We start from the raw sequence: 20,192 nt of genomic DNA, 5'->3' as shown, positions 1-20,192 counted from the left end.
TATCCTGTTACTATAAAGTGACCTTAAGAGTTTTGAAATGCGCTTATAAAGGAAATGTATTATTGTTATTATTATTACAGTATTAGCTATCTCTTAGCTATCTAGCTAGCTATCTAACTTATCCTGTGACTATAAAATGACCTTGAGATTTTGAAATGCGCTTATAAAGGAAATGTATTATTGTTATTATTATTGTTAGCTATCTATTAGCTAGCTAGCGATCTGACTTATCCTGTGACTAGAAAGTGACCTTGAGATTTTGAAATATGCTTATATAGGAAATGTATTATTGTTATTATTAGCTAGCTAGCTAGCAAGCTATCTAACTTATCCTGTGACTATAAAGTGACCTTGAGAGTTTTGAAATGCGCTTATAAAGGAAATGTATTATTACTGTTGTTGTTATTATTATTAGCTATCTCTTAGCTATCTAGCTAGCTATCTTACTTATCTTATGCCTATAAAGTGACCTTGAGAGTTTTGAAATGGGCTTATAAAGGAAATGTATTATTGTTATTATTATTATTAGCTATCTATTAGCTAGCTAGCTAGCTTTTTTATGTATTTACTTCCGGGTTGAGTGAACACTAGCACGTGTGGCTGCCGCTGCTCACCCACTGAAAAACTTATCCTGTGACTCTTGAGAGTTCTGAAAGGCGCTTCTGAATGAAATGCATTATTATTATTATTATTATTATTATTATTATTATTATTATTATTATTATAGGCTTGACTTTGTCGCGCTTATGTTGGTGCACGATACCTAAAATGATATTGTGAGCCATTTTAATTTCGTTGACATTTCAAGTGCAGCACGACATTAGTGTATTTGGAATGTTCTCCCTCAAACTGTCACGATAGGACAATGACAACCCAACAAAACTTGCGTAGTGCAAGGCAGACATGGACGTACACACACGTTGACACGCGTCTTTGACCTTTGCGCGGCCTGAGCAGCTGGAGAATTCTGAGAGAACAGAATGAAACCGTATACCGCCGTAATCCTCATCTGGAGCGACAAAGAGTGCGAGGACTGACGACACAAAACATTCCATTGGTGGTGTGATGGGGCAGGGACAGGGGAAGGGGTCTTGAATGTAACATAAGAAAAACTCTGTGATGGAGTTTTCATATTTTATTGAAAATGCGAAGCACACGTGTCAGCTTTGCAACAGCGTTTGTTTGTTATTGAACCATCCGAAGTGGGTGGCTTTGGATGGGTTTTAAAATAGAACACGTACATTGTCCATATAAATGATGTTTTTCTAACTTGCGGATCCATTTTGAACACAGTGGCTATATCAACACGTGAAATGAAACACACCGGCATGTGCGTGACAGCTGCTGATTTTTTTTGCAGCGAATAATCCTTCGTAAAATCCTCACAAATTTCTTCCCCGACGCAAAGCGTCGCTAAATTCGGACTGTCTGAGTTTAGAATGCCTCGGAGCATTTATGACGCCATTCATTCACAAGCGCGCCTTTGTTCACTTTGCCATAATGTGCTTGGACTTCAAAACTATAAACACGATAATTTTTTTCTCAACGCGAGTCATCAATTACTTGTTGTCCTGTCCATAAGTGTGTGTGAGTGAGTGTGTGTGCGTGTGTGTGTGTATAGCTAGCTAGCTAGATAACTAGCTAGTTAGCTAGTTAACTTAATGAACTAGATAACTTAATGAAGGTAGATAGCTAGCTAGATAGCAATCTAGCGAACTAGCTAGCAAGATAGAGTAGTTAGGTAAATAGCTAGATAGAGTAGTTTGCTAGATAGCTTGACAGAGTAGTTGGCTAGATAGCTTAGATAGATTCAGTAGTGTGTGTGTATAGCTAGCTAACTAGCTAGTTAGCTAGTTAACTTAATGAACTAGATAACTTCATGAAGGTAGATAGCTAGATAGAGTAGTTAGAGTAGTTGGCTAGATAGCTTGACAGAGTAGTTGGCTAGATAGCTTGACAGAGTAGTTGGCTAGATAGATAGATACAGTAGCTAACTAGATAGATACAGTAGCTAACTAGATAGATTCAGTAGTGTGTGTGTGTATAGCTAGCTAGCTAGATAACTAGCTAGTTAGCTAGTTAACTTAATGAACTAGATAACTTCATGAAGGTAGATAGCTAGCTAGATAGCAATCTAGCGAACTAGCTAGCAAGATAGAGTAGTTAGGTAGATAGCTAGATAGAGTAGTTTGCTAGATAGCTTGACAGAGTAGTTGGCTAGATAGATAGATACAGTAGCTAACTAGATAGATTCAGTAGCTAGATAGCTAGCTAGATATACAGTGGCTAGCTAGATACAGTAGCTAGATAGGTAGGATAAATATATAGATATCTAGCTAGCTACTCGATGAGAAGGTTTCTTCAGCCGTCATCTGTACAAAAGTGAAGGTTTCGGACGTTTCGCCTCCTATCCAAGAGGCTTCGTCAGCGAACTAAAGTCTGACTGGTCGTATCGGCCCCATTTATATATCCCTAATGTCCAGACCTGGTGGCGCCGGACACAGCTATGATAGGTCCCTACTCTCAGGTTGGGGGGGGCGCGGGACCCCCCCCTGTGGCCCCACTGATTGTTCCTACATTCCTGACTAACGATTGGCCTATTACACCCACACCCCCCGGTATCACCTCATCAGCATAACGACCCTCATCAGCATTGCGAAAGTTGCCTAACCTGTTTTGCCTGAGCAGGCTATTGTATGAACGATCCAAATTGAACCTCACACCACCAGACCGGTTTAATGAAGGATTTTGTTGTTTTATAAGAATCGCCTCTTTTACCCCCCTTTCAAACCATCTATGTTCTTTCGCTAAGATTTTAACCTCATTGTCGTCAAATGAGTGGTTGCTAGCTTTTAGGTGCAAATGTACTGCCGATTGAGGCCCACTAGTATTATCCCTGCGATGTTGATAAAGTCTTTTTTTGAGAATTTGTTGAGTCTCCCCAATGTACTGCTCTTTACAATTTTCATTCTTACAATGTATGGAATAAACTACATTACTTTGTTTTTCATTTGGTAGCCTATCTTTTGGATGCACTAATTTTTGCCTTAACGTGTTTATCGGTTTGAAATAAGTAGGAATTTTATGTTGCCAAAGGACTCTTTGTAATTTTTCAGAAACTCCTGCAATGTACGGTACTGCTACTCCTCTCCTTTTTGAATCTTGAGAATTATTGGTTTCGTTCGCTATTCTTTCTTTCTGACATTTGTTGAATGACCACTGAGGGTACCCACAGTTAGTGAGTGCTCTCCTGATATGTTTTGACTCCTTTTCTCTACCTTCAGTGCTAGTTGGTATTAGTTTAGCCCTATGCTGGAGGGTTCTGATAACTCCTAGTTTATGTTGTAAACCTATCATAGCTGTGTCCGGCGCCACCAGGTCTGGACATTAGGGATATATAAATGGGGCCGATACGACCAGTCAGACTTTAGTTCGCTGACGAAGCCTCTTGGATAGGAGGCGAAACGTCCGAAACCTTCACTTTTGTACAGATGACGGCTGAAGAAACCTTCTCATCGATGGACCACTCCTGTACGACTGAGAGCTTACACAGACGCCTAGCTAGCTACTGTATCTATCTAGATAGATACATATCTATCTATATGTATCCTTTCTTTCTAGCTAGCTACTGTATCTATCTAGCTAGCTACTGTATCTATCTAGTTAGCGAGCTCGATAGTTAGACAGATAAGACAATATCAACTTTAAAAATACAATTTTATTGTAATACTGTCTTCAATGCAAGTCGCCGTTGCCAAATTTCCAACGCTCATCTAATCTCCAGCACATTGATGTGTTTTTTTTCACATTAACTCACCTTTGTGAGTAAATACATACATAACCTTAATCATTTCTTGTCGAGAACAAACAAAGAATGACAAAAAAAAAAAGTCAAATAAGGTCATGTTGTATTTGTGGTGCCGGTCTGCCCTCTGCTGTACACGTTCAGTTAGTTTCCTTGAGGTGAATGGCGTCCGCATCTCACTGTGATCTTCTGGGCCACAATCATTGATGTCACCGTGACCATATGGCAACTTCACATTGCCGTGACCTAGCTTGTATAACACTTCATATACTTTACTACAAAAATATGTCCGCTATAGTCGAGGAGTGATTTTAAAATAATCCTTTCAAATCAGCCTCTCATGTTGGAAGCATCTCTTTTAGAAATTGCTAAAGAGCTCATATTTCTTCATCCAGTCCATCTGCGGTGCCCGCCTCTTCTCTTTGGCGTGGAGCTTCCGCTTCTCCTCGGCCGCCGTGGCGCTCAGGCCGATTTCGGCGAACGGGTCCGAAAATCTACTTCGTTCGTCACCCACCATCTAGAGCGGACACATGATGCAAAGGTCGGTCGGACGTTACGATGATGTGAAGTGAGTGTCGGTGACGAATAAGTCCACCCACCTGTGTGCCGTTGCGCCTGTGATTGAAGGTTGTTGACCTGATGGAATGTGACGTGGAGCTCCCGTTCATAAGAGGACTGTGAGATCCGTTGGAGATCGAGGGACCATCGTAATCTATGACAATAATCGGAATGTATACTTGAGTACAGTGATACCTTGGTTTACGAACTTAATTGGTTCCCAGACAGAGTGTGTAAGGCGAAAAGTGTGTATCTCAAAAATGTATTTCCAATAGGAAACCATTAAAATGAGAATAATCCGTTCCGGGGTCCACATAAAACATAATGTTCTACTTTATTATTTTCTAAGCCTCAAAACTACACAAAATATACCTTATTTTATGTATAATAAATGTGCTATGGTAGTATAATTAAATAAATAAACTGTACTGTATAATAAAGTCATTTTATTTACCTTTGTGATGGTCGTTGATGGCTTGATGGAATGGAGTGGCCAGGTTCCTCAGCATTAAACACTTGATGAGGAAGGTAACCGTCTTCTTTTACCATCTTGGAATGATCCCTTGTAGGTGCTTTCTCTGCGATAATTTTATCTAGTTCCTCATCAATTGTGTTCTGTTGAGCTGGGTTGATAGCTTTTTGCATCATGTGTACAGATGGCTTGTGCAGGTTATTCGTGGAGCCTGATTGACGGCATATTTTAACATTGCAGTCTACACTCTGCCTTTGAACTATCAAAGTTGAAACTCTCACGGTCGTCTGCCTGTCTCTTTCATGTTTAAACCACCTCCCCTCACTGCTGCGTTCTTGGCCAATCACGTGGCTTTAACCGAAGACTGGGGGCGGGGAATAGAGGACAAAATAAGTCGGCAGCCATTTTCTTTTTGGAGAACGGTTTCACTCTCTCTCTATCTGTAAACCCCACCCCCTCACTGTTGGGTTCTTGACCAATCACGTGGTGTTAACCGGAGACTGGGGGTGGGGAATAGAGTACAAAAACAGTCGGCTGCCATTTTGTTGTTAGAAGAACGGGCTCGTTCGCGAACGACACATTACTCATCGTGAAAAGTTTGTATGCCAAGGTAAAATTTTCATAAATTTAACATTCGTAAACCGAAAAGTTCGTAAACCAAGGGGTTCGTCAACCGAGGTATCACTGTACTTCCTTTCAGCCAATTCAGCCAAAACTATTTTCCCCCCTCATGCTATTTCAAAATGTTTGTAAGTAGCCTTGCCTTGGTGCCTTGCGATACAAGTTTAATGACCACTTTTGTAACTCAAAACTCATGTCAGATCATATTCCCCTATTGAAATGAGTGGAAATGCCATTAATCCGTACCAGGTTTCGTCCAAAATAACCCTAAAACGTCGCGTGAGTATTTTTTTGAACCAAGTGATGACATTTTTACCTTTCACATGGCTAACAGTGGGGATGACGCCCTTCATCTTAAAGTACTCATCCGTATCCGGATCCACAACCAGCAGCCAGGTCTCATTGCCTCCTTTCTTTATGAAGGCCACCACTTCGGAGTGCCGCATACCCTCGATGTTCACGCCATTTACCTAATAGACAAAACATGACAAAAAAAGTAGGGAAGATAATTAATACTTTGCTCCTGAATCTTTATTGAATAATTATAGTAGTTATGAATTCTGAGGTCTACAAGACCATTTTATCCGGAAATCTAACAAATCAAAAGTTGCTTGTAGTAGACATGCACATTCCACCATGACGTCCCTGATCCACTGCTGAAAAGGACACTTTCACTGAGAACTACTTCATACAACAAAGAGGGTGCAGAAAGTGCTGAAGAATGAATGACTCTCTGTGTCTTTGTGTTGTCATATTATTTGTTATTTTGTTTTTTACTTTGTTTTACTTGTCGGTTGAGTGAACGCTGGTGCGTGTGGCTGCCGCTGCTCACCCCCAGAAAAAAATATCCTGTGACTGTAAAGTGTCCTTGCGAGTTTTGAAAGGCACTTATAAATGAAATGGAGTATTATTATCATTACAATTATTATTATTATTGAGAAACAATCCAAAGTATCTTCCAGCTACAGTATATTTGGTCACACTTTCTCATTCAACCAGTAGAGGGCGTCATAGATCAACATACTATCGTGTTCAAGCTATTCTATAAGATCAAGCAAGCTTTCTCATTTTGAGTGATGGTTGTTTTTTTTTGTATTGTTTTGGAAAACGGACCTTTGGAAAAATCGGGTAGCTGTGATGTGTTTATGGGATGGCCCAGGGAAGGGGACCTGTGGACTCTGGGATGGGGTTGCTTTTTCCAAGTATGAAAGCTGCTATCATTATTAACTATTTATTAATCGACTGATACTGACTGCAACATATTCATTTGACTGACCTCAGCGTGCACCCTTGCTATGTATTAAGTGGGCTCTATGTGACTGTAGGGGGGGGGGCAAAGCTTGTGTCTAGACCTGCGCCTTCCTGTGTCAGGTAATTTCACAGCATGCCCAGTTAGCCATCAATTTTTCATGCCGCTCTTTGGTTTCGGTCCTGGTTTCGTATGTCTTTGTGCTGACGAGGACCTAAATTCGTGCTTGTCATAATACACTGGAAAAATAAATACATTGACAGACTGAACTGGTCTTTCAGGATGAACGAGATGAAACGCAGAAAAAGACTGGTTGTTAGTTCATCGATTCCCCCCGTAAAAGGGCATATAATAATAACAACAACAATAATAATAATAATAATAATAATAATAATAATAATAATAATAATAATAATAATAATACATTTCATTTATAAGCGCCTTTCAAAACTCTCAAGGTCACTTTACAGTCACAGGATCAGTTTTTCTGTGGGTGAGCAGCGGCAGCCACACGCGCGAGCTTTCACTCAACCCGGAAGTCACTCAAATAGATAGAAAGCTAGCCATCTAGCTAATAGCTAGCTAGATAGCCAGCCAGATAGCTAGCCAGATAGTCAGAAAGTTAGCTAGCCATATACAATAGTCAGAAAGCTAGCCAGCTATCTAATAGATAACTAATAGATAGCGAGCTAGCCAGCCAGATAGCCAGCCAGTCAGAAATCTAGCTAGCTAGCTAGCTAGGTAATAGCCAGATAATAGATAGCCAGCCAGATATTCAGAAATCTAACTGGCTAGATAGCCAGCCAGATGGCTAGCCAGATAGTCAGAAAGCTAGCTATCTATTGGCTGATACATAGCTAATGGATAGATAGCCAGCTAGATAGCTAGCCAGATAGCCAGAAATCTAGCCAGCTAGGTAATAGCCAGCCAATTGATAACCAGCTCGATAACCAGCCAGCCACCTAGATAGCTACCTATCCAGATAGCTAGCTAGCCAGCCAGATAGGTAGCTAGCTAGATAGCCAACTAGATAACCAGCCCGCTAGCCAGATAGCGAATAGACTTGAATATGACACGGTTGTCAGTTAGGGTACAACGCGTGATCACATGACTTTGTATGCAAAGTGACATACAGGATTAGGAATAACCTGAAAAACAAAAGACATTCTTCGTAATAGAGTAAACAAGCAGTATAACAACAGGTGTCTTGTTTTGTAGCCTTTCATTAGCGCCGCATCCCACACATGACAATGCGCTGTTCTCTGGTATAATTAATAAGTGCTGTTGGAACATGGTCTGCTTCTCCGGGGAGTCCATAGGAAACACCTGAGCCAGCGTCAGTCAGTATGTACAACGTACGTGCGTGCGTGGGTGAGAAAATGAGACATTCGTGATTGTGCCATCTCCTCGTGGTGAGTTTTCTATGTGATATCCAGCTGCTCGGAATGTTCCCACTCCTCTGCGTTTTGCTTACTGCATTCGTGTAAATCCATTTGGTATATTGTTGATTTTCATTGAGCAGCTACAAAGTCACATACCGTAGCTCAGATTTAGCATTGTATGCTTTGCAGTAATCCCTCGTTTATCACGGTTAATGTGGACCGGGACCACCCGCGATAGATGGAAAAACGGCGATGTAGCGAATCCTACATGTATGTACTAATACATTTCATTTATAAGCCTGGTGGAAAAATCCTTCAATGGTATATGGGGGGGGGGGGGGGGGGGGGGGGGGGGGGGCGACAGGGGGGGGGTCGTCCATCTTGAGGAATGATTCCTTGTAAGCTTCTGCAACTTTATCGTCAGAACTGGCTTCCTCACCATGACGAATGACACTATGAATCCCTGTACGACACTCAAAGTTCTCGAACCATCCGCGGTTAGTTTTTTTTTTTTTTTTTTTTTTTTACTTTGTTACTTCTGGGTTGAGTGAACGAAAAATATGGAATTTGCATGTCATCTTTGTTCCTGGAAGATTCTCTATGCATGCCGTGCATTTGGCTGGCTACATGTGTAAAAATTATTTGGTTATGAAGGGAACTGATCATTCTGGAATTATAATCACCATGATCATCAATCCAAACTGCAAAGACGAGAAAAAAAAAGAACAGCTAAAATTGCAGTACAGTTTACAAAAGCCCAACCGCACCATTTATTGAAAGCAGATGCTAGCTAGCTAGCTAGCTAGCCCCCATTGCACGATGCATTGCAAGCAATTACAAGTGCTGGGGTCACGCTTGCCTGAGATCTGGACTGTGTCAATATGAGTGAGTGGGAGCGAGGCGGGTCAGGTGGTTGACAGTGTTGGGGGGGGCGAAGGTCAGGGGGTCAAAACAATAGCAGGAATACACAGAAATGATCCACTTCAGATCATGTAACATGCACATGTGTGTCAGGAATATATTTCAATGGGATGTACCTCAATAATTCTGTCTTGAGGTCGAAGCCCGGCCTGGTCCGCGGGCGAGCCGGTGTCCAGCGAACGTATGTACTGGCCCGGCCTGGCCCGATGACTGTGTAGGTTGAAGCCGTAACCCGTCTCAGAGCGCACCAAGTGGCATAGACGCGGCGCGAGCTCCGACGGGTCGCCGTGGAGACGTGATCGAGACTCTGCCTGGGTGTGGGATACCGCACCGACGGGAATCTCCTGGAAACATGACATTAATAATAATCATAAGAATACATTACAGTTTAATCACCTTTCAAAGCTCTTAATATCACTTTTCGTCACTACATGATGATATGAGACGTCCAACAGTGTTCTGAGTATGTAGAACACACAAGGAATTTGTCTCCGGTAGTATACATCCTGTACTCGAAAGACATGCACGGAATACAAGTACAGTGAGACCTCAACTTACAAACTTAATTGGTTCCCAGACAGAGTGTGTAAGGTGAAAAGTGTGTATCTCAAAAAAAAAATCCCATAGGAAACTATTAAAATGGGAATAATCCGTTCCCGGGTTTCCATAAAATATACTTTTCAACTAAATAAGCATAAAAAACTACACACAACATACCTTATTCTATGTATAATAAATGTGCTATTGTATTGTAATGAAAGAAATACACCGCATTGTATCATAAAGTCACTTTATTTGCATTTGTGATGGTCATTGATGGCTTGATGGAATGGCGTTGGAGGTCGAAGGTCAAACGGAATTGCTGTTTGGAAAGAGAGTCGCATTACATGAGGACTGTAATTAAAGAAATAAACTGTGCTGTAAAATAAAGTTTTATTGACCTTTTTGATGGTCGTTGATGGCTTATGGAAGGAGAGTCACCTTCCATAAGGACTGTTGGTAACTTAACCTCTGGTGCTGTTCGGTCGCGTGCTTCCGCCGAAGATCACTCCGCCAGCTGTGGTGGGTGTGTATTATGAAAATAGTGCTTATTATAAGGTTTAATTTTCATAAATTTCAAGTTTGTAAGACGAAAAGTTTGTAAGATAAGGTGTTTGTAAGTTGAGGACTCACTGTAGATGTCACTTTGAATATTCAGAGAGATGTTTACTAGCTTTTGTGAGCGTTTACACCATCTTGGGCAAGCGGATCATTGCTGATAGGGCGGACACGGGTTATTCGACTTGCATGTAAACATGACCAATGAGTTAGTTGGCTTTCTCTGCTTGTGTTTGGGCAATCCCCTGCTTTTATTAGCTCCAGTTTCGCAAAATGCGAATAGACCCGTGATTTTAATTGCTTTGAAGGAAGCCAGACTCAACTGGAAAAACGACATCATTAGTGGAAGGAGTAAGGTTGATGGTAATGCCCTGAGGTGTTGGCTTGCCTCTAATTGTAATGCCACAACATGAGCATGAGACTCATTTCGCCTGACATTGCCTCTGATAGAGAATAGACAGAATAGAAGTGATCATATTTAAATGTTTCATGCTTAGTTGGCGGAACACAAAAATCTAGGGTCAATCTGAGGTGAACAGTCACTGCCTGTTAAACTGTCACCTTCCTGTAGTCGAGTCGGCCTTGGACTAATTTAGGACTTGGTAAACCCCTTCACAGTAAGGTTTCATATCTATCAGTTCATGGAAAAGGACAACCAATTAAAATGTCTACGCTCTGTTGTTTTATAGTTGTTGGTACTTGGGACGTCCAGGGATGTGGTATTCAAATCAAGACGACTATGTTTTACTAATCCATCACTTAAATTTGCATATACTCTCAATGAATAGTTTGGTAGAAGGCTGCAGAAGTTGGGCGTCGGTTGTGAATGGCTGCGTTCCCTGTCAGCAGTAAAAGACTATCTCGCAGTGTTCGAGCCTTTTTTCATAGTATCCGAACAAACAACTGGCTTAACTATTAATGACATTGGTCAACACATTTTTACTTTTTACTGTTTTTTTTTTCAGAGATACTGTATCTAACAGGTTTTAGTATGTAATATAGCAATATCCATATCCATTTTCCGATTTGCTTGATCCTCATGGGGGTGTCAGAGGGAGGTTGGAGCGTTATAAAGATGTAGGCAGGGGGACACCCTGAACCGGTTGCCATTCAATCCATCTGGGTCTCGCACTATCACGTTTCGGTTTGAGACCTATGGGTGGCACTGTAGGGCCCTGCATACAGCTGCACAGGTGTTGCTCGTTTTAATCAGTAGCAGTTAAAAGAACTCCCGGCACGACCATTCGATGTCGGGTCATTGTTTGTTTCACCCTGTCAGGTTTGTTTCGTCTTGTCATGGTTTATTCCTGGTTTTGTTTGCTACTTTGGACTTTTTTGTTCCCGCTGCCTTTATTTAATACAATTGAGGTCGACATGCAATGCATCGCAATAGATTGAGTGATATTTCTGAATGAAATGTTAGGTTCAACAACAGTGGATGAAACTACCGGATTTATTCGAGTATAACGCGCAAAATTTTCGACCTAAAAAAGAACTCAAAGTTTGGGTGCGCGTTATAAACGAAGTCTGGGGGAAAATTCTCACATATATTTAATGCTTTATCCCTTCCAAGAGGGGGCAGCATTTCCATGACTATTCTCTATAGTCGTTCAGCTGTTGTTAAGGTGCCCTTCAGTTTCAAAACAAAATTTTATACCAATTTTTAATTGAACATTACACGTGTGCGCGTTATACTTGAATAAATACGGTATGTCCGAGGAATCAGAATATTGATCCGTGCATCGGATTATCAGGCGCAACCGTCTGCTTTTGAGAAAACGGAACGATTTTAGGTGCGACTCAAAGACGTCTTGCTCTCTTTCCTCTATTACTTGCAAGTGATGAAAGACAGCGAGCGAGACGGCGGAGACCTGGCGTGGGGTGCGGGGAGTCATGAGGGGCAGACGGAGGTTACATTGCCCCCCCCCCCCCTCAACTCCCACCAACCCACACACATAATCACTCGCAGCTGTGCAATGTTTATTCAAGAGAAGGTCCGTTGCTTTTCGGCCTCCTCCTGAAAACTTCTGTCACGTTACCGAATTTATCTCACATTGCTTTGTGACGTCTTCAATTGCTCTTTTCTCTTCTGGAACTCTTTTGTCTCAATCCTCTCTGGCTGCATCTGATGAGCTTTGCGTCCCACACACTTTTTTCTCTCTACCTCCCTCCCCCATGTCCGTTTCTTCCCGCCCTCCTATTTTTTTTGAGCCTCTACAGTAGAAAACCTGCATGTGTAAAACAATATTGAAAAAATATTGTCAAAAACATATATTTTCAATTCCCGAATAAGTTCGTGAGGGGCAGTGAATGAGTTAATGTGAACTAAAAAGTGGCATTTTGAAATGCATTTGAAAACGCATTTTCATGAACGATATGGAAATGTGCCATGGGCTACTTTCGGTGTCATTTTTAGCTAACAAGGATTTGCAAAATGGCCGCACCCTGAGCTACATGACGTTGAGTGCAATATGGTCTGAATACAAAAAAAAAATGTCACAAATTATAAAAGTCAACCAAGAAATGTTGTTTATAGTAATAAAGTATGTTCTATGTACCTTCACGGAACAAAGCATTTGTATATCTATTAGCTAGCTGTTCTAATAGGTTCTAATAGGCCACCATCAATTGTTACATACTGTATTTCTACTAAGTTTACCCAATTAGCTATCTAGCTAGTTATGCTAGCTACACTAGCTAGCTATTTGCTCCTTATTTGCTATCCATTAGCTGTCAGCTATCTAGCTATCTCGCTAGCTACCTATTAGCTATCTATTAGCTAGGTAGCGAGATAATAGATAGTTTTGAAAGGCACTTATTAATTAAATGTATTATTATTAGTATTATTATTCACATTTGCTAGCTACTTGCTCTCTATTAGCTCTGGCTGGTTAGCTAGCTATCTAACTGGCTAGCTAGCTATCCAGCTAGTTCATAGATAGATTTGAAAGGCACTTATAAATTAAATGTATTATTATTAGTATTATTATTCACATTTGCTAGCTACTTGCTATCTATTAGCTCTTGCTGGTTAGCTAGATATCTAACTGGCTAGCGAGCTATCCAGCTAGATATCTATTCACTATCTAGCTGGCTGGCTATCTAGCTAGGTATCTGTTGGCTATCGATTGGCTAGCTAGCTAGCTTTCTATCTATTTGACATCTTTTTTACCCTTAACTCATTCACTGCCAGACGACATGCAAAAATGTGTACACTCCAGTGCCAGGGTTTTTGTCATTTTCACTCAAATCCACAGAATATTAAGGACTACATAAACATTCATGTGTCTGTGCCCTACCCTAAGTTTTCTGTTTTCACATATCCCCCATGTTGATATCAGTGATATCATGCGCACGTTATCGTTATCAGTGGTTGGCAGATGTTCCACGTTGGTCTCTTTTGGCCGTCAGCAAGTTTGTGCAAAGCGAATATGTCAAAGGACACAACCCCATAACCTTGTACAACGCAACTCACAATAGACTTTCTGTTGAAAACCAAACAAATCATCTTGTGTGGGCAGCACATGCAAGCGGATGTCCTACAAATCCTACTTAATGTAACCGAACGACATATTTTTATATCACAATAACGGCTGCGGTGTCAGGGTTTTAGTATGAATGGCACACTGGCTTGAAATGAGGACATTATGGTAACTGTTGTTCCCATAGCAACCCCAGATTGTCCTGTTCAGCGATCCACAAAATTGGTCGAGCATCCAGAACAGATCCCAGCATTTATTTATTTTTTTTTTATTGTACACGGGTTATTATACGGTGCTGAGGTACACTTGACTATATTGGAAAATCATCCATCCATCCATTACCCGAGCCATTTATCCTCACTTTTTAGACACATTTTCAATACAGCAAACGCCCCCCAGAATTGCTATTATTATTATTATTAGCTAACTAGCTAGCTAGCTTTCTATCTATTTGAGTTACTTCTGAGTTGAGTGAAGGCTGGCACGTATGGCTGCCACTGTTCACCCGCTGCAAAATTTCTCCTGTGACTATAAAGTGACCTTGAGAGTTTTGAAAGCCGCTTATAAATTAAATGTTTTATTATTATTATTAATTGGGACCTGAAAAATGCAATGCTCCGAGTCTATTATTATTATTATTATTATTATTATTATTATTATCTATTAGCCAGCTAGCTAGCTTTCTATCTATTTGAGTTATTTCTGCGTTGAGTGAACGCTGGTGCGTATGGCTGCCGCTGCTCCCCTGCTGCAAAATTTATCCTGTGACTATAAAGTGACCTTGAGAGTTTTGAAAGGCGCTTATAAATTAAATGTAATATTATTATTATAATTATTAGCTAGCTAGATAGCTTTCAATCTATTTGAGTTACTTCTGGGTTGAGTGAACACTGGCGTGTATTATTATTATTATTATTATTATTATTATTAAAGTACTACCAAATGCGATGGTCGCCTGAATGAAACTCCTCAACAACCTTCAACAGAGTCTCTCGAAGCTATATGCTACGAGATGGCGCCAAATGACAATTTATATCCGAATGAAACTAACGACCAGAGGAGTTAAATATCAGTCTTGCATTTCCTCCTCTCCGTCGAGACTCTTTTACGTCTAGGAATACGACGCGCGCACAACAACCCCTGGTGCAGACAAACCCCTATGTTTTGACGTAACACGGTTGGTATTCGAGAAAAAGATGGACTCCGTCGGGTTCGCAGTGGCTTACTAAACATGAGCTCCAGATGTTAAATCAGATACAGTGACTCACTCGCAATAAGTCTCTTAACAAGCATTTGAAGGTTAAAGGACAACCGACGTCACTTTTTTGTTTCTTAACTGACATCAGAAAAACGTTTTATAGCATCTAAAATACCCAAAACACGCAGTATGATATTTTTAGTCAAATGCAAAACACCAATAAAAATGACTTAAAGTGTCCAAAATCTGCCAAAAATTGAGCTGCGAATTGGGCATTTTCAGAAAGTCCCGCCCCCAGTTCGTGACGTCACGCCAAGACGTCTTTCCTTGCTCTAAAATCAAAACAATGGCTTCAGATTCAGAGAAGATGCTTTCTTGTTACACCTCCAGTTATGAATATGATTCAAATAGTTCTGAAGAGGAAAGCATACATGTTTGCAATCGATTAAAGAATTTATTCTGTGCCATTTTGAGGCAACATTAAGGGGAAATGTCTCACCGAAAAGGAGGCACAAAATGGCAACCTCCTGTGGCCACCTCCGTTTCCACAGGCTGATAAATTCCTTATATGGAGCTTGGATGCCCTCTTCTGGCGGCTTTTGGGTGCAACACGAGGTCCCCTGACCAAATAAATACAGCAAAATACATTGACGTGATGGAAGCACCGCTACAATGCGTCTTTTTTTCGGTCAGGGGTGTTCCTTTAGTGACGTCACGTACGGACTCGTCACTAACTCAAAAACAAGACTTCCTGAATATTCGGCGCGAGTCTTAAAACGTAAAATATAGCTATATGCGGTGGAATCTTATTAAAATACGCTCAGTAGAAGTCATTTGAAGCCATTTTACAAATTATGGACACAACTTGTCCAGAGACGTCGGTTGTCCTTTAAAGTGGCTAAATGTGGATCGACTAAAGAAAAAACAAGATGTACCTGAGATTTTTTTTCCCAATGCTGAAATGAAATGATTTCAGACCCCATACCTTAGGACAGTAATACATCAGTTTACGACCATAATTGGTTCCCAGAAAGTGTGTGTAAGGCGAAAAGTGTGTCTTCCAAACATTAATTTCCCATAGGAAACCATTAAAAATGAGAATAATCTGTTTCCAGGTCCCCATAAAACAGAATTTGCTCCTAAATAAGCCTTAGAACTACACAAAATATACCTTATTTTATGTATAATAAATGTGCTATTGTATTTTCCGCAAGTGCATCTGGCTTTTGTTGTGACAAAACAATCATTGGTTGAGAATTTCCCCTGAGGGAGCTCACTGGGAATGCTCTCCGCGGGTCGCATAAGGCGCTGACAAACATTCCGGATTGAACTGATAGGCCTTGTCACATCTCCTGTTGACAGAGAGCCACCCGCATTTGGCCGGCGGGGCTCATCTAAGTGAAAACACGTGTTGCGGGAGAAAAAAAAAACACATCTTTGGCTTGCAGAGTGAGAAATCGTGTCGTGATTTTTACGCATCGAAACAGTGAATTTACAGACGCGGAAATGCTGCCGTCTTATACCGTGGAACAAGTAACCAGGACAAGATGTGAATAAGTACAAGCGGGACGAGAGAAGCTATCTAGGTTCTAGGTAGCTAGCTAGCTATCTGTTGGCTATCTATCGGTGCGTGTGGCTGCCGCTGCTCACCCGCAGAAAATAATATCCTGTGACTGTAAAGTGTCCTTGAGGGTTTTGAAAGGTGCTTAAGAATGAAATGTATTATTATTATTATTATTATTATTATTATTATTATTATTATTATTATTATTATTATTATTATTATTAGGTATCTACTAGCTGGCTAGCTAGCTAGCTTTCTCTCTATTTAGCTTTCTATTAGCTCTATAGCTATCTAGGTGGCAAGCTATCTAGCTAGCTGTCTTTTGGTTATCTATTAGCTATCTACTAGCTGGCTAGCTAGCTTTCTATCTATTTACTTCCGGGTTGAGTGAACGCTGGCGCGTGTGACTGCCGCTGCTCACCCACAGAAAAACTTATTCTGTGACTGTAAAGTGACATTGAGAGTTTTGAAAGGCACTTATAAATGAAATGTATTATTATTATTATTAGGTATCTACTAGCTGGCTAGCTAGCTTTCTCTCTATTTAGCTTTCTATTAGCTATATAGCTATCTAGGCGGCGAGCTATCTAGCTACATGTCTGTTGGCTATCTATTAGCTATCTACTAGCTGGCTAGCTAGCTTTCTATCTATTTACTTCCGGGTTGAGTGAAATTCCCATTGCTAGCATCGTAGCATCACGTGAAAGCTAGCCTAGCATAGCCTTGAGTGTATCTTTTAGGGGCTAACGTGTTTGACTTTTAATCTGTTAGCTGATCTTTTTCCCTAAAACTCTGAAATGATAACAACGAGAGCCAGGTACTCTTGCTAGTTTCTTGCTAGTAGCGGTAGCGCTGCTATCAGCGTCAGACAAAGAGGATGGCTTATAAATGTGTTGTGGTGTTGTGACATGAGAGGCTTTTCAGCACAAAGAAATGAGTCATACATTTTTTTTAAAGAATAAATGAGTCTATTTCTGTCCGTGATTATGAAATGAGGTGACATGTTTACCTTCTTCACAGCTAATGATGGTAGCCTCTTGGTGTGCTTTGGCACCTGACAATTGGTAGTCCTCTGTAGCATGGACTGCAGCATGGCAGAGCCGTTCTTTTCACCCTCACGCTTGTCCTTGCCGGGTGTGGTCGGGGGTGAAATCAGTGCAGGGCTGGGGGGATCCGGTGGTGAGAACGGGGGAGGCGGCTCTTCTCCGGGTATTGCCATCTCCTCTGTGGCCGTCAGGCGCAAGTTCCGCAGACGTTCGTGCGTCTCTTGGTCCACCACCAGTAGTCTGGTCTCGTTTTCTAAAGCTTTGATCCGCTGCACTACCTGTGGTGGGGGATAGTAGACAAAATGTATAATCATAATACATTTCATTTCGAAGCGCCTTTCAAAACTCTCAAGGACACTTTACAGTCACAGGATAAGTTTTTTTCTGTGGGTAAGCGGCGGCAGACGCACACGCCAGCATTCACTCAACCCGGAAGTAACTCAAATAGGTAGAAAGCTAGATAGCTAGCCAATCGTTAGCCAACAGATATCTAGCTAGATAGCCAGCCAGCCAGCTAGATAGTGAATAGATGTAGCTAGCTAGATAGCTAGCTAGCGAACCAGATAGCTAATAATAATAATAACAATAACAATAATAATAATAATAGCAATAATAATACATTTAATTTCTATGTACCTTTCAAACCTCAATAAAATAGCAAGCAAATGACAATAATAATAATAAATAATAATAATAATACATTTAATTTCTAAGCGCCTTTCAAAACTGTCAAGCAAATAGCTAGCAAATGATAATAATAATAATAATAATAATAATAATAATAATAAATTTAATTTCTAAGCGCCTTTCAAAACTGTCAAGCAAATAGCTAGCAAATAATAATAATAATAATAAATTTAATTTCTAAGTGCCTTTCAAAACTGTCAAGCAAATGAGAATAATAATAATAAATAATAATAATAATACATTTAATTTCTAAGCGCCTTTCAAAACTGTCAAGCAAATAGCTAGCAAATGATAATAATAATAATAATAATAACAATAATAATAATAATAATAAATGTAATTTCTAAGCGCCTTTCAAACCTGTCAAGCAAATAGCTAGCAAATAATAATAATAATAATAAATTTAATTTCTAAGTGCCTTTCAAAACTGTCAAGCAAATAGCTAGCAAATGATAATAATAATAATAATAATAATAATAATAATACATTTAATTTCTAAGCGCCTTTCAAACCTGTCAAGCAAATAGCTAGCAAATAATAATAATAATAATAATAATAATAATAATACATTTAATTTCTAAGCACCTTTCAAAACTCTCAAGGTCACTTTACAGTCACATGAGAAGTTTTTTTTCTGTGTGTGAGCAGTGGCAGCCACACTTGCCAATGACAAACATGAATGAACCCCTCGAATACTCCGGGTGAGCAGATTTTGTGCTTTAAAATTTACCAGAAATCGACAGTGACATAATCAAACTCCAGGAATCTGTATTCGCGGTACAAAGTATGTTGCAATCTTCCGACAGCGTCGCTTGGCAAAACAGTCCTACTTTGTCACATCCTCAATGACTCTCACGGGCCTTCCAGACCTCAGAGTCTTGATCAACAGGTTTGCAAGCGACAACTTGGAAGTGCAGAGAGGTCTCTTTGTGTCACGTACGACCAGAGTAAGCCTGCTGCGCTTTGCTTTTAACATGTATCGGTAATCAAAATAATAATAATAATACATTTCATTTATCAGCGCCTTTCAAAAACTCTCAAGGTCACTTTACAGTCACAGGATCAGTTTTTTTCTGTGGGTGAAAATGCAGTGTTGGAGACCGATCTAGTAGGTGTAGGCTACCGTGATCAAAATCTTTGTTTTCTCGCTTTGCACATTTACAGTATACAGTTGACAACTCAACTGAAATTCCCGAATTTGTTCGGGTTTTGTTTTGTCATGTTTGGGTGTCGATAAAGCGCTGGCCTGTTTATTTCTTTACCACAAGGGGGCGGCATTTCCCTTGTGTCCATGTTAGCGCTTTGTTATAGCTTCAGCTGTTGGTAAAGCGCTATATAAATCAATATGAATTGTATTGTATTTTGTACAATCTCATAATAATAATAATAATAATCAATTTCATTTCTAAGCGCCTTTCAAAACTCTCAAGGTCGCTTTACAGTCACAGGATTGTTTTTTCTGCGGGTGAGAAGCGGCAGCCACATGCGCCAGCGTTCACTCAACTCGGAAGTAACTCAAATAGATAGAAAACTAGCTAACAGACAGCTAATAGATAGCCAGCTAGACAGTTAGCTAACTAGCTACATAGCCATATAGCTAATAAATAGCCAGCTACGTAGCTAGCTAGCTAGACAGATAGCCAATCGATAGCAAATAGATAGCCAGCTAGACAGTTAGCTAACTAGCTAAATAGTCATATAGCTAATAAATATCCAGCTACACAGCTACATGTGCTAATAGATAGCAAATGAATAGCAAATAGATAGCCAGCTAGGTAGCTAGCTAATAGATAGCAAATACAGTGATACCTTGGCTAATGAACTTTATTAGTTCCCAGACAGAGTGTGCAAGGCGAAAAGTGTGTATCCCAAAAATCAATTTCCCATAGGAAACCATAACTCCAGACCCATATAATTTAGGAATTAACTCTTTTTTTTACGATAACAACAGGGAGTCTAAGGTTTCTACTGCTGTATTGAATGTTTATGTAGTCCCAAAAGTCAATATTATGTGGGTCCTGGAATTCAAGTGACAATGACAAAAACCCTGGCACTGAAGTGGACACATTTTTGCACATGTCTGGCAGTGAATGAGTTAATTGGCTGTCC

At 40.3% G+C, this 20,192-nt stretch overlaps 1 protein-coding gene across 1 annotated transcript in view; it reads right to left on the bottom strand.

The window, feature by feature from the left end:
* Positions 1-3,698: 3,698 nt before the first annotated feature.
* The window catches only part of LOC148885282 (Na(+)/H(+) exchange regulatory cofactor NHE-RF2), an 18,168-nt gene continuing 1,674 nt past the window's right edge, over positions 3,699-20,192 (bottom strand). The window contains exons 2-6 of the mRNA XM_089018492.1: positions 17,360-17,674; positions 9,125-9,352; positions 5,773-5,926; positions 4,405-4,517; positions 3,699-4,322 (exon numbers count right to left, since the gene is read on the bottom strand). Coding sequence (XP_088874618.1) covers positions 4,164-4,322; positions 4,405-4,517; positions 5,773-5,926; positions 9,125-9,352; positions 17,360-17,674 — 969 coding nt within the window. The 3' untranslated portion in view covers positions 3,699-4,163. The remainder of the gene's footprint in view (positions 4,323-4,404; positions 4,518-5,772; positions 5,927-9,124; positions 9,353-17,359; positions 17,675-20,192) is intronic.

This window comes from Hippocampus bargibanti, linkage group LG17 (genome assembly GCF_051943395.1).
Source record: "Hippocampus bargibanti isolate YZ-2025 linkage group LG17, ASM5194339v1, whole genome shotgun sequence".
Lineage (NCBI taxonomy): Eukaryota > Metazoa > Chordata > Actinopteri > Syngnathiformes > Syngnathidae > Hippocampus > Hippocampus bargibanti.
This window is presented reverse-complemented; position numbering and strand designations above follow the sequence as displayed.